The sequence below is a fragment of the Papilio machaon genome, chromosome W (assembly GCF_912999745.1).
Source record: "Papilio machaon chromosome W, ilPapMach1.1, whole genome shotgun sequence".
Lineage (NCBI taxonomy): Eukaryota > Metazoa > Arthropoda > Insecta > Lepidoptera > Papilionidae > Papilio > Papilio machaon.
The window spans coordinates 10,400,024-10,412,830 of record NC_060015.1 but is presented as its reverse complement, the minus strand read 5'-3'; the positions used below and the strand labels follow the sequence as shown (position 1 = coordinate 10,412,830).

General features: G+C 45.0%; 1 protein-coding gene across 1 annotated transcript; it reads right to left on the bottom strand.

Annotated features, from left to right (window-relative positions):
• Positions 1 to 2,976: 2,976 nt before the first annotated feature.
• Positions 2,977 to 5,139, bottom strand: LOC123723152 (spermatogenesis-associated protein 21-like). The gene has a single exon (XM_045685713.1). It carries the CDS (start codon positions 5,137 to 5,139, stop codon positions 2,977 to 2,979), a length of 2,163 nt encoding a protein of 720 aa, XP_045541669.1.
• Positions 5,140 to 12,807: the final 7,668 nt, after the last annotated feature.

The following is a 12,807-nucleotide window of genomic DNA, read 5'->3' as shown; positions in this document are numbered from 1 at the left end:
CAATCGCCGCTACCAGAGTGCGGCGCTCTTCGGACCACGCTGTACAAACCTGAAGGGTGTGTTGCGCGGTGTCCTCATCAGCGCCGCACTCGTGGCACGACGTCGTCTCCTCTCTTCTGATGCGATGAAGGTATCGCGCGAAGCACCCGTGACCTGTAAGTATTTGGGAAATTCTGTATGTTATTGCGCCGTGGCGCCTCCCGCACCAGTCCGAGAGCCGTGGGCGTATGGCCTCTATGGTGCGGGCGCCGTATTCGGCGTCCGCTAGGCCAGCAGCCCACAGCTCTATGGTCGCTCGCTTTCTCTCCGCCCGGGACCGGGCAAGCTCCTCTGGAGCCGGGGCTTCGCCCCGAGCTCTCTGCTCGGCCCGCTCCCGGTACGCTTCGGCCAGCACACCCGCTTCTATCTCCCACGGGGGAGTGCCGGCCAAAGCGCAGGCCGCCGCGTGGCTCACCGTGCGGTAGGCCATGCATGCGCGCACCGCAACGATGCGCTGCGGCCTGCGGAGGAGGGCCCTGTTTGACGCGTCAAGGGCTTCTGCCCATATCGGCGCGCCGTACAGGGCCATACTGCGAACGACCATGGCGTACAGTCGTCTGACCTGCACGCCCGGACCTCTCAGGTTCGGGAGGAGCCTGGCGAGGGCGGAAGCCGCGCCGACGAGTCGGGGGGTTAGCGTCCGGAAGTGATCTCCGAAACGCCAACCCCCATCGAGGATAAGGCCAAGATATTTGATCCGGGCCTTAACCTCGACCTCGTCCCCGTTGATCCGGAGGGTCGCTCCTGCGGGCACTCTCCACCTCGGCCCTTTGAAGCAAAGGGCTTCGGTTTTGTGGAGTGCCACGCGGAGTCCGAGCGCCTCGATCCTCCGGACCAACAGGGTGGCCCCGGCTTCCGCCCTCCTCTTGACTTTCCTCCAGGTGGTGTCCCGGACGGCTATCATCGTATCATCCGCGTAGCAGATGACAGCCATCCGGGGCAGCACCTCCCCGCGGATGGCCCAGTCAAAGCCGATGTTCCACAGCAGGGGTCCTAGGACGGACCCCTGAGGAACACCGGAGGCCATCCGCCGCTCCTCTCTTCCCTCCCTCCCCATGTAGGACACTACCCGCTCTCGCAGGTAGTGTCCCACAATCTTCCGGAGATAGAGGGGCAGTTCGTGGAACCGAAGTGCCTCCTCTATTACTCCGAAGGGGAGGGAGCCGAAGGCGTTGGCGATGTCAAGTGACACCGCCATCGCCCCCTGACACCTCTCGGCCGCATCCTCCGAGAACCTTTTCAGGGCGGTCAGGGCGTCCAGAGTGGATCGCCCGGACCGGAACCCGAACTGGTTCTCGGAGAGCTGCGGCCCTTCCGTCTCCAGATGCTGGATGATCCGGGAAGCCAATACCCTTTCGAGCAGCTTCCCGGCCTCATCCAGCATCACGAGCGGCCGGTGGCCGGAAGGAGAGTCGACGGGGTGACCCTCCTTCCTCAGCAACACCAACCGCCCCTCCTTCCACACCCCGGGGAAACGCCCCTCCGCTAGACAATCGTTAAACAGTCTGCGGAGGCGTTCCCCGAGGTGTTCCAGCGCAATGTGCAGAACCTTTCCAGGCACTCCGTCTGGCCCCGGGGCCTTGCGGGTCCCCCTGAGCCGGCCCGCCGCCCTGGCCATTTCCTCCTTCGTTATCGGAGGTGGGGCGAGAGCGTCAGGCCGATTCAGCATCTCGATGTCCGCCGGCATGTCTCTTGTCATGCGCGGTGGTACAAAAGGGGGGCTATCCGGGAACAGCCCTTCGACCACCGCGCTAAGGACCGCCGGCTCCATCGTTTCCGTGGGGGGCGCCACCTTCAACTTCGCCCGCACCATGCGGTATGGGCGCCCCCACGGGTCTGCGTCTAGGGTCGCCAAGAACTCCGCATAGGCAGAGTCCTTGGCGGCCTTGATCGCACTGGAGAACGCCTTCTTTGCCGAGCTCAGCTCGGTGTGAAGGCGCTCCAGCTCCTCCTCTGTTCTGTTCCGCCGTCTGCGGCACCGGGTGAATGCCCGTCGGGCGGCGTTACTGGCGGAGCGCAGGGCGGCTAGGTCCTGCGACCACCAGTACACGCCTTCCCGGGGCGCGAAGCCACGTCGCGCCCTGGGCATTCCGGCGTTGCAGACGGCGGTCAGATCACGGCGAAATCTCACCGCCCTCTCGTCGACCCCCACCGTTTGGGGGGGTTCCTCCGCCCATGCCCGGACGATGGCGGCTTCTTCCGCCAGGTCAGGGTCGAGGCGCGAGAGCTGCCACTTTGGGAAGCCCTGGGCGCCTCGCCGTCCTGCCGCCGCCGTCCGGGCCTGTGACCCCTGGGGCGCGGTGGAGACCCTGAACCGGATGTACAGATGATCGGACAGGGTCTCCACCTCCTCAAGGACCCGCCAACACGATATGCGTGCACCGATGCCGGGGGTCGCGAACGTGACGTCCACGACTGATCCCCCTTGTCGGCGCACGCACGTGTTGGCGCTGCCTTGGTTCTCCGGAACTAAGCCGATCATGACGGCCCAGTCCCGGAGAAGCGCCCCTTTCAGGTCAGTGATGGAGGACCCCCACGCTGCGCACTTAGCGTTGAGGTCCCCCATCACGATGACCTGGGCCGGTGATGCTCTCTGCACAACCGGCTCCAGGCCATCCAGGAACCTCTCGAATTGCCGGAGGTTCCTGTTTGGGGAGAAGTAGACTCCTATGAGTACTACTTCTCCCCAGTTCACCGCCACGTAGCCAGCTCCTCTCTCCCTGAGGGAGAGGTGTTGCTGACTCGATGGCGGCACCACTATGGCTACTGAGCCCTCTGTGTCCCCGAACCAACTGGGTTGGGGGGGGACAAAGTAGGGCTCAGCCACGACGGAAACAGCAATTCTCCACTCTGCCAGGCACTGCATGAGCAGGTCCTGTGCGCGGGCAGAGTGGTTGGTGTTCGTCTGTAAAATTTCGAAATGCAGGTGTCTAGGCATTAGGACACCTGCATTTCTTCCTCTTCAGCCCTGCGGCTGCCGTGCGGTTGGGGCTGAGTGCGAGGCACTCTGCTCGACGACGGGGCTTTGCCCTTCACCGACGGGGGTGTGCACTTGGCACCCCCCATCACATGTGAGTGTGGGCGCCCCGTCGTTGCACACACGGTGCATTTGCAGGGGGCCTCGCACTCTGCCGACTTGTGTCCTTCACTGCCGCAGCGGAAGCAGAGACGCCCGTTCTCTGTCTCCGCTGGGCATAGGGCGCGAGTGTGGCCCAGCATCATGCATTTATAGCAACGCAATGGCTGGGCCTCCACTGCTTTGACGGTGGCCATCGTCCATCCGATGGCCACTCGTCCCGCCTTCACGACTGCCTTAGCGGCAGTCGCTGGGCACTTGACCAGGGCGGAGCCTCCGCCCCAGAAACTCGGCCTGATATTACCTACTTTCATGGAGGTGGGGGGACACCCGCCGACCGATGCCAGTTGGGCCGCCACTTCCTCAGTGGTCACCGTGTCATCCAGACCGGTGATCCTGAGGACGGCCATTTTGGTTGGGCGGGTGATGTCCGCCCAGCTCCCTACTGCCTCCACCAGGGCGGCGGCGAGGCGGTCCGCGGTTTCCTCGGGGGTGGTCCCCCCGACCTCCATCAGTTTGGAGCCGGTCATGCTCGTTCGGATCCTGACCGACTCCAAACCGAATTCCCTCAGGGAAATCGAGGATCTGGCCTTTGCCAGGACCTCGGTGTATTTCGCGTCAGTCGTGGCCCCTTCCGCGGTGGTCATGGTGGCCCCTTTCTTGAGGGTCACCACTATGGCCGCGGTTTTTGGGGCAACGATTTTAACGGCCTTTGGTGGGGCCGGGGCGATCTGCCGGGTTGTTCCGGCTGAGGGGGGGGAATTAGCAGCAACAGCCGCATTTCCCCTCTTCTTCCGCCGGACAACCTCGGACCAGGAGTTGCCCGCAGTCCCCGTCTGGGCTTCCCCCTCTCCGCTTGTCCCAGCGGTTGGGGGGGGAGGAGTCGCGTCTGCCTGTCCTGCCCCCTGTTTTCCCTTGGAGGGAGGAGGAGGCGGGGGGGCAGTCGGCCGCTTAGCGGCGCCCTTCTTCGGCGCCTTCTTTACCGCCCTGGGTGTGGGCGCTTGGGGTGGCTGGGCCTCCCCATCCACCTCCATGGCGCCTTCCACGAGCCCCGATCGGGACTTGTGACGGGGCGGCGGCGGCTGCCGTTGGTCGGCACGCAGAGGGGGCCTCATGACGGGCTCCGGAGGAAGGCGCATCTCCAGGTCTTGTAGGCGGGCATTGATCATCCCGCCTACCGACTGCAGGAGTTGCCCCTTCATCTCCTCCATGGCGCATCTGAGCACCTCCTCAAAGTTGGGCTGCTGGGGCCCTGTCGCTTCTCTCGGGGCTGCAGCGGACTTCCGCTGCGACTCCACGTACGCCTGTTTGAAGGCACGCAGCTCGTTGCGGACAATATCCAGCTCCCTTGAGAGGCGAGCATTGTCCGCGCGGAGCCTACGCTGTTCTTCTTCAGGCGTTATGTCGCGAAGGCCCTCGACCGCTTCAACAACACATTTAGTGGCCCGGTTGATTTGCCCCCACACGGTACCCTTTAGGTGGCCGCTCTTCTTAATTTCCTCCTTTATCTTTTCTACACTTTTTAGAGCCTCCTCGGCGAGGGCCTCGACCGTGCCCCTGGATAGGGCGTCGGTGGTCCCGTCGTCAGAGGCTTTTGCTGAAGCCACTATGGGGCTCGCTATCCTCCCGCGAGGGCGGTAACTTGGATCGGGGTCCTCCCCCTCACTATCCCCCCCATCAGCTAAGTAGTCTTTTGCCTCCTTGAGGAAGCTGTAAACCCCTACCGGGCGCCTAACGCGGCCCCTCGTCGAAGAGGAGGCCACTTTATGCGCCACGGCCGGGGCGTCCTCATCCGCGGATGTGGCGGCCAACGGCCGTTTATGGGTCGTTCCCGTTCGGTACCTTAATGTCAAGCCCGCTGACCGCGGCTTACCTCCCTTGTTTTGCCTTGCGGCGTCCTCGGTGCACGCGGCGCCCGCGGCTCCCAGCCGGCGCCCGGAGGCGCCCTCGTCCTCTGAGCACGTGTAGTCCGACATGGAGGTGTCCTCGCCCATGTCGTAAGCCACTTTGTTTTGGTCGCTCATAGCGATAGTAGACTTTCCATAAGTAAAGTTCTACAAACACTAAGATACGCACTTAAACACTAAAAAACTAAACTATTTGGTCTCTGTCCACCCTAAAAACTATACCGGTCGATTTGTCTCGCTGAGACGCATCTCCCGGTATATCACACGTCGAAATCGGAACACTTTTTGGAATTTGTCGTAAAAGTGCCACGCCCAAAACGACCGTTACAACACTTAAACACTAAAAACTTAACTAATTTGGTCTCTATCCACACTAAAAACTATATCGGTCGATTTGTCTCACTGAGACGCATCTCCCGATATATCACACGTCGAAATCGAAGCACTTTTTTAGACTTTGACGAAAAAGTGCCACGCCCGAAATAACCGTTAAAACACTAAAACACTAAAAACTTAACTATTTTGGTCTCTGCCCACTATGTGTTATATATCACTGGATGCGTCTCGCCGAGGCGCATCTCCCGATGTATAACACTGGTATATCACCTCACTTTTTACCACATTTATCGAATTTTAAATGCGGAGCGACACGGAAGCGATGCACACGGTACGGCAACCGGCGCGCGATTCAACCTAACCTAACCTAACCTAACCTAACCTAACCTAACCTAACCTAACCTAACCTAACCTAACCCAGTCGCGTGCCAACCGCCAAGGCGAACGGATCGTTCCGCGCGGCTCTAGAGCAAGAAAATCTTAAGTTGCAGAAAAAAGTTGCAGAATTATAAAGTGTCGTATACCGTTGGATGCGTCTCAGTGTTGTGCGTCTAATAGTGAAAGAATCGTGAAATTTGGACAATCTAGTGGAAAGTTATGAAGCAAAAACTAAAAACCGTTAGAGTCAAAAATTTCGCAGAGGAATAACTCTGAAAGTAAATCGAGGACCTATATATTAAATTATATCATTGGAATCAGTATAAATGGACCTTTCTTGCAGTATATAAATTTGATTTTTCTCATTATTGAATAAAATTTTACAAATACTTTTAACTTCAAACACGTGCTGTTTGAAATACTGTGTGTAAAGTGGGAAGTGGAATACATACAGGATTTCATCTAAGTGTAGTGTACTTGAATACAGTGAAAAAACTGAAGTTTACAAAGGTTTAATACTAAAATACAGCAAAAAACAAAATTTTAAACACACGTGCAGCCGGCGACATCTAGTGGTAAGAAGCGGAAACCACTCACCCAAGGCCAAGACATAAGGAGGATTGCACACACACCGAAAGGAAGATTTTAAAAATATTAAGTTTATAGTATTAGTATAACGAATAATTTAACTCTTTAACATTCTCAGTCTGATTTAGTCAAAACATTTAATTAAAGCATTAAACATTAGTAATTAGATTTTATATTAAACTAGGAAAATAAATTGAGTAAAGAAAATTTTGAATCCATATAACTAAATAAAAATTCAAAACTTATAAAATAATTGTTAATTAAAAATATCTAGAACAAATTAAGAAATCAAAACAAATACTTTCACTTATCAATCAAATTAAAATAGAAATAGAAATTTCAAAATATCATATCAAATAAATATTCTTGTTGTGTGTAATCCACTTAAGTTGTTCTGGAAAAATCCATTGTACTCTGACTGTGAATTAAAGTTGGTGACATCTAGCGGCGAAAAGCTGAACTGTAGATAACAGTAATAAAATATAAAGACAGTCACACACCATAGTAAAAAGAAATAGAATTTAATTAGAATAATTAACATATTTCAAGTTTAATGTATTACACTTCATAAGAAATTCATCAAATTAGTATAATATTAAATAAATTAAATAATACACATAGCGGAAATAGATTATAAACCCTACATAAACATATTTAGAACTTCAATATATTATATTAATTCAAAAACTGTCGTGTGTCACCAGCTTAAGTTTAAACACTTGTATTACAACTGTATTTTGAACTAGAGCCACCTAGTGACGAAAAGTTTAACTAAAGATAACAAATTAAGAAATAAAGACTGACACACAACAGGGTGGAAGAAATAGAAATACAATTGATACATTTAATACATTTAATTTTATTATTTCATAAATTACAAATAATTACTAGTTATTAGATTAGAAGTTAATACTAAGTAAAACTAAAATTAAACCATTAAATATAAGAGTAACGAACAAATATACCATTAATAAGTTAAATTTAGATAATTAAACTTACCATTTTTATAAAATAATTATTGTATATAACTAAATTAGAATTAACGTCTATATAGAAAATTATTAAACACTCTTTAAAAATATTAAAATTATTTTAAGTACTGTTGTGTGTCACTCGCTTTAATCGTTCGTAATAATACTTGTGCACATATAGTATAAGATTAGTTTAATAAGTATTATCACTGTATTGATATCATCATTATAATTATTTGCAACTACAATCAACATTAATTACACCAACAAGCGAATAGATACTTATTTGAAAACATAAATATTAATCAGTTAAATCATCACTCTAGTGAATCACAGCCCGTACCCAATCATTCTTATCAAACTCCATAATATTAGGACCGCAACCCATTCTAACGGCAAATATTTACAGAATATTTTGAATTTAGACTCAGATAGTAACTATTATAAAACAAATATCACTAAACAACATGCAACGAACACCAACCAAACAAAGACCATCGTCCACACAGGAAGTTGCAGAAATAACCACACCAGCACACAGTAATATATATATACCACAGTATAGTGAAATAGAAATGGAAACCGATTCTGAATCAGAATACTACACCTACCTCGCACACACATCACTACTAGAAAGAAAAGAAAACAAAACACCAACTAGGGAAACAAACACCCTCCACAGCTACATAGAAGAGGCGAAATCAGCCCACAAACAAGCCCTTATAAATCTAAACAACTCCAGAAACCTTAAAAGAGAAATAAAAGAAGGAATCGAAAACGCCGTAAAGCGCCTCTTCAAAGTCTTCAAGGAAACCATCAAAGAACTCGAATCAAGCAACCTAAGAAAGAACACAAACTCCACCCATCTCCCCCCCTCTCCACCCCCACCCCCAAGTACTAATGAATATAGAAATTTTTCACAGAAAATAGAGGAACACTCAAAACTCCTCGCAGAGAACAACAAAACGATGGACATTATACGCAAAGAGTTGGAAGGGATGGGAAGGACTAACATAATAAATTCGGTAAAATTGGACAAGTTGGACAAACTGGACACCCTGGATAACTTGAACAAATTGGAAAAACTTGAGAATGGAATAAGCAAACAAATAGAAACATATGCAAGCATTACGGAGAGGGGAAACAAAATCATTCAAGAAAACAGCAAAAGAATAGAAGAATTAAACGAAAATATAATAAAAAACCAAAACACCGAAAACAACAGAAGCAAAACATACGCATCAGTAGTAACATCTAACACACCAATAAAAACAATAGAACAAACACTACACTCTATAAAGATCACATCTAAAAATCCAATAGATACAGGAGAGGAGGTTCTAGATAAAATTAGAAAGGCCCTTCAGGCTAAAGAGGGAGGTGTCGAAATAGAAAGAATAAGAAAAGCTAAGGACCAGAAAATAATTATAGGTTTTAAAACAGAAAAAGAAAGAGAACTAGTAAAAGAAAAATTAAAAGATACAGAAAACCTAAACGTGCAGGATATACAAAACAAAAACCCATTGGTTGTTATTAGGGATGTACTAAACTACAACACCGATGAGGAAATACTGGCAGCCCTACAGAAACAAAACAAAGATATTTTCAATAACTACACTGAAACAGACAAAATGGAAATCCTCTACAAAAAGAAAGCAAAAAATCCGCAAACAAATCATGTAGTAATAAGAGTCCCCCCCCAGGTCTGGAAGAGCATGATGGAAGCTGGTAAAGTCCGGATAGACTTACAAAAGCTACGTGTAGAAGACCAATCACCATTGATCCAATGCTCGACCTGCCTGGGTTATGGACATCCCAAACGGTTCTGCAAAGATAAAGAAGAAAAATGTAGCCACTGTGGAGGATCCCACAAACGATCTGAATGTGAAGAATGGAAAAACAAATCTGAACCCACATGCTGTAACTGTAAGCAAGCAAAAGTAAACAACCACAATCACAACGCATTCAGCCAGGAATGCCCAATAAGAAGAAAATGGGAACAAATAGCACGGTCAACAATAGCATACTCATAGATTTCACATACATATACATAAATATAACACAAACACAACTAAACACATTATAAAATACATATATACAATATATAAATAAATATATAAACACACATAATAACATACACATACACAAGCTAAGAAAATACATAAACACACACATTCACAAACAAACCACTTTTACAGTTTTATACAAATTAAATAAAATACAAATATTGTAAAATAAATATGCAAAAAATTTTAAAAATAATAACCATTGTAAAACAGTAAAAGTGGATTTATACTAACATTAAATAACACACTATACATAAAAAGTATAACACAGCTAATAAAACAATACTCATAAAAATATTTTATTTAATATATTACTCACAATTATAGTATATTACAAATTAGTAAAATCATAAAACAAAACAACAAAACCACAATATTAAAATATAGATGTATATCACACTTAGGTATAACATACACCCAAAACATATACAAAAATATAAACAAACATACACAAATGCACACAAAATACAAACATACATAAACACAAACAATACACAACACAAACACAATGTGTATACACACATACACTCAAAATACAACAACACAATACAATGTAAACATACCAATCATACAACATTCACATAAACACAAGTACATACAATACATAAAAACAAATTATAACACACACACAACACACACATATGCATATAGAAATTATATAAAAATAAAACATATACAGGCAGGGAAGGAAATTTAAAAATTTTAAAAAATTGCATATAGAAGGCACCGAGACAAAATTATACAAATATCAGTCAACCAATTGTAATGTTTTATAATATAAATAACAACAAATATTGTGAACAAACAAGTAAAGTAAACAAGAAAAAAGGTACAAAGAATGTAAAGTAAAATTACAAAAATATTAAAAAATTAAAATGTTATAGTACCAATAATAAAGTAAAATTGTAAACCTTAATTGATAATTATAACATATTAAGTGTAATTAAGTATTATAAAAACCAGAATAAATGTAAACACTGATAAATCCACAATATATACCAATATGGCACTTTGTAAATATAATATTAAATAAACATAAAAGTTAGAACAGATAAGTAATCTGCATAAGAAAATAAAAAGTAACAAAATAATTGTATAAGATAGATTAAGTTAGTATGTAAGTACTAAGCTGTAAAATAAAGAAGCAGAGTTGTAGTAGTTTTATTACACCTGTAACAACAAATAACAAATAAATAAAGCAAAATATAAAATAGTAATATAAGATAAAAAATGTAAAATAGAAATAAGATAAAATAAGTTAGTATGTAAGTTTCAAGATGTATAATAAAGAGACAGAGTTGTAGTAGTTTTAATACCCTATAAGAATAAATAAATAAATAAAGTAAAATATAGAATAGAGTAGAATAGACGGGAATCCCACCCGTATGAGTAAGAAAGACGATGTAAACAAGAAAGAAATAGTATGAAGAAAGAAAGTGCGAGAGGCATAAAAGTGAGAACTTGCATGAAAGAGTACAATAGCAGACAAAGATTCTGACCTTCATGTTAGAAGTAGATAGTATGGCCTAACCAAAATTAGGTTAGGTCAACAAAAAAAAAAAAAAAAAAAAACCTAACCTAACCTAACCTAACCTAACCTAACCTAACCTAACCTAACCTAACCTAACCTAACCTAACCTAACCTAACCTAACCTAACCTAACCTAACCTAACCTAACCTAACCTAACCTAACCTAACCTAACCTAACCTAACCTAACCTAACCTAACCTAACCTAACCTAACCTAACCTAACCTAACCTAACCTAACCTAACCTAACCTAACCTAACCTAACCTAACCTAACCTAACCTAACCTAACCTAACCTAACCTAACCTAACCTAACCTAACCTAACCTAACCTAACCTAACCTAACCTAACCTAACCTAACCTAACCTAACCTAACCTAACCTAACCTAACCTAACCTAACCTAACCTAACCTAACCTAACCTAACCTAACCTAACCTAACCTAACCTAACCTAACCTAACCTAACCTAACCTAACCTAACCTAACCTAACCTAACCTAACCTAACCTAACCTAACCTAACCTAACCTAACCTAACCTAACCTAACCTAACCTAACCTAACCTAACCTAACCTAACCTAACCTAACCTAACCTAACCTAACCTAACCTAACCTAACCTAACCTAACCTAACCTAACCTAACCTAACCTAACCTAACCCAGTCACGTCCCGCCCGCCCTGACGACGCGTCGCGCGCAAAGTGTGAAAATAGTGCTCCGCAAGCCAAAAACGCTCGAAAAATCAAAGTGGTGGTAAAAGTCGGGTGAAGTTACTAGTGCGACATATCGTGAGATAGGGAAAATTACCACGAACACAACGGTGTGAAAATCGCAGTTATAGGTTGGAAGACCAGGGAGTTATTGGTGAAAAACCACCAATTGTGCAAATTTTAAAACTTTAAAAATTCCCGCTGCGAAATTTAACGCGACAACATATAGTTTTTATTACATCGTTGTAAAGGTCTCGACGAGGACTAGGACCTCGAGTTGTCTCCCGAATTTTTCCCGTAAGAAAATCCCGAGAAAATGGGGAAAAACCAAAACGGCGTGACAACGTGGACCTGGTTCCAGACGTGCTAGAAGGACGTGACTTACATTGCTGGATAGCCCTTCAAAAACCGAGCAGGTACCAATTTTCAAAAGGAAAATCAGGTCAGTGGTTAAAAAGTTATAAACATTTTAAAAACTGACAAAAAGTGCATAAACTTCAAAAAATCATAACTTTTGATTTAAAGCGAGGACATATATATTTTAAATTATAGTTAGATAGTGCATTTCAAGACGAACAAAAAGACACCCTGCTTGGATTTTTCTCGTGTGCAGTTTTTGAGAAAAACAATTTTCAAAAAAGTGTTAAAATTGTAAAATAAAAATTCAAAACTTAAGTAATAAAGCAAGAGTGAAGCGTGTAATAAAGCTATTTTTAATAAAACATTTTGTGTAAATTTAAGAAAATTTTTGGAAACATTTAGAAAAATAACTGGTTAAATCCGGTTAAGTTATTATAAAGTTATTACAAATCACGAAAACAAGTGACGTCATAGCGCGCACCTGCAGCCGCGCTCCCCCTCCTCCTCCGCCGCCCGCACCTCACCGCACCTTGCTGGCCGTGGAAGGCGGAGCTTATGACGTAACTGCACACTCGCGCTGCAGATAAATTATAAACTAGACAATTATTAAACCGACTTGACGACTGAATTAGTTAGTAATATTTAGTAGTTGTATTAATGTGTTATTATTGTAATATAAAGGACTAGAATAAAAGTGTATAATATTAAAGTGTAAAAATTTAGTAAATAGTAATTATCAGAGTTTTAAAAAATTGCATTAATTGATGTAAAAATTATAAATTTGGCAATTTAATTAAAGTAACGTAAATTATATCATAAAAATAAGTAAACGAAATTGTCTAAACGTGTTTC

Excerpts from the sequence above, each read along its gene's own strand:
- LOC123723152 (XM_045685713.1), bottom strand. The coding sequence starts at position 5,139 with ATGAGCGACCAAAACAAAGTGGCTTACGACATGGGCGAGGACACCTCC.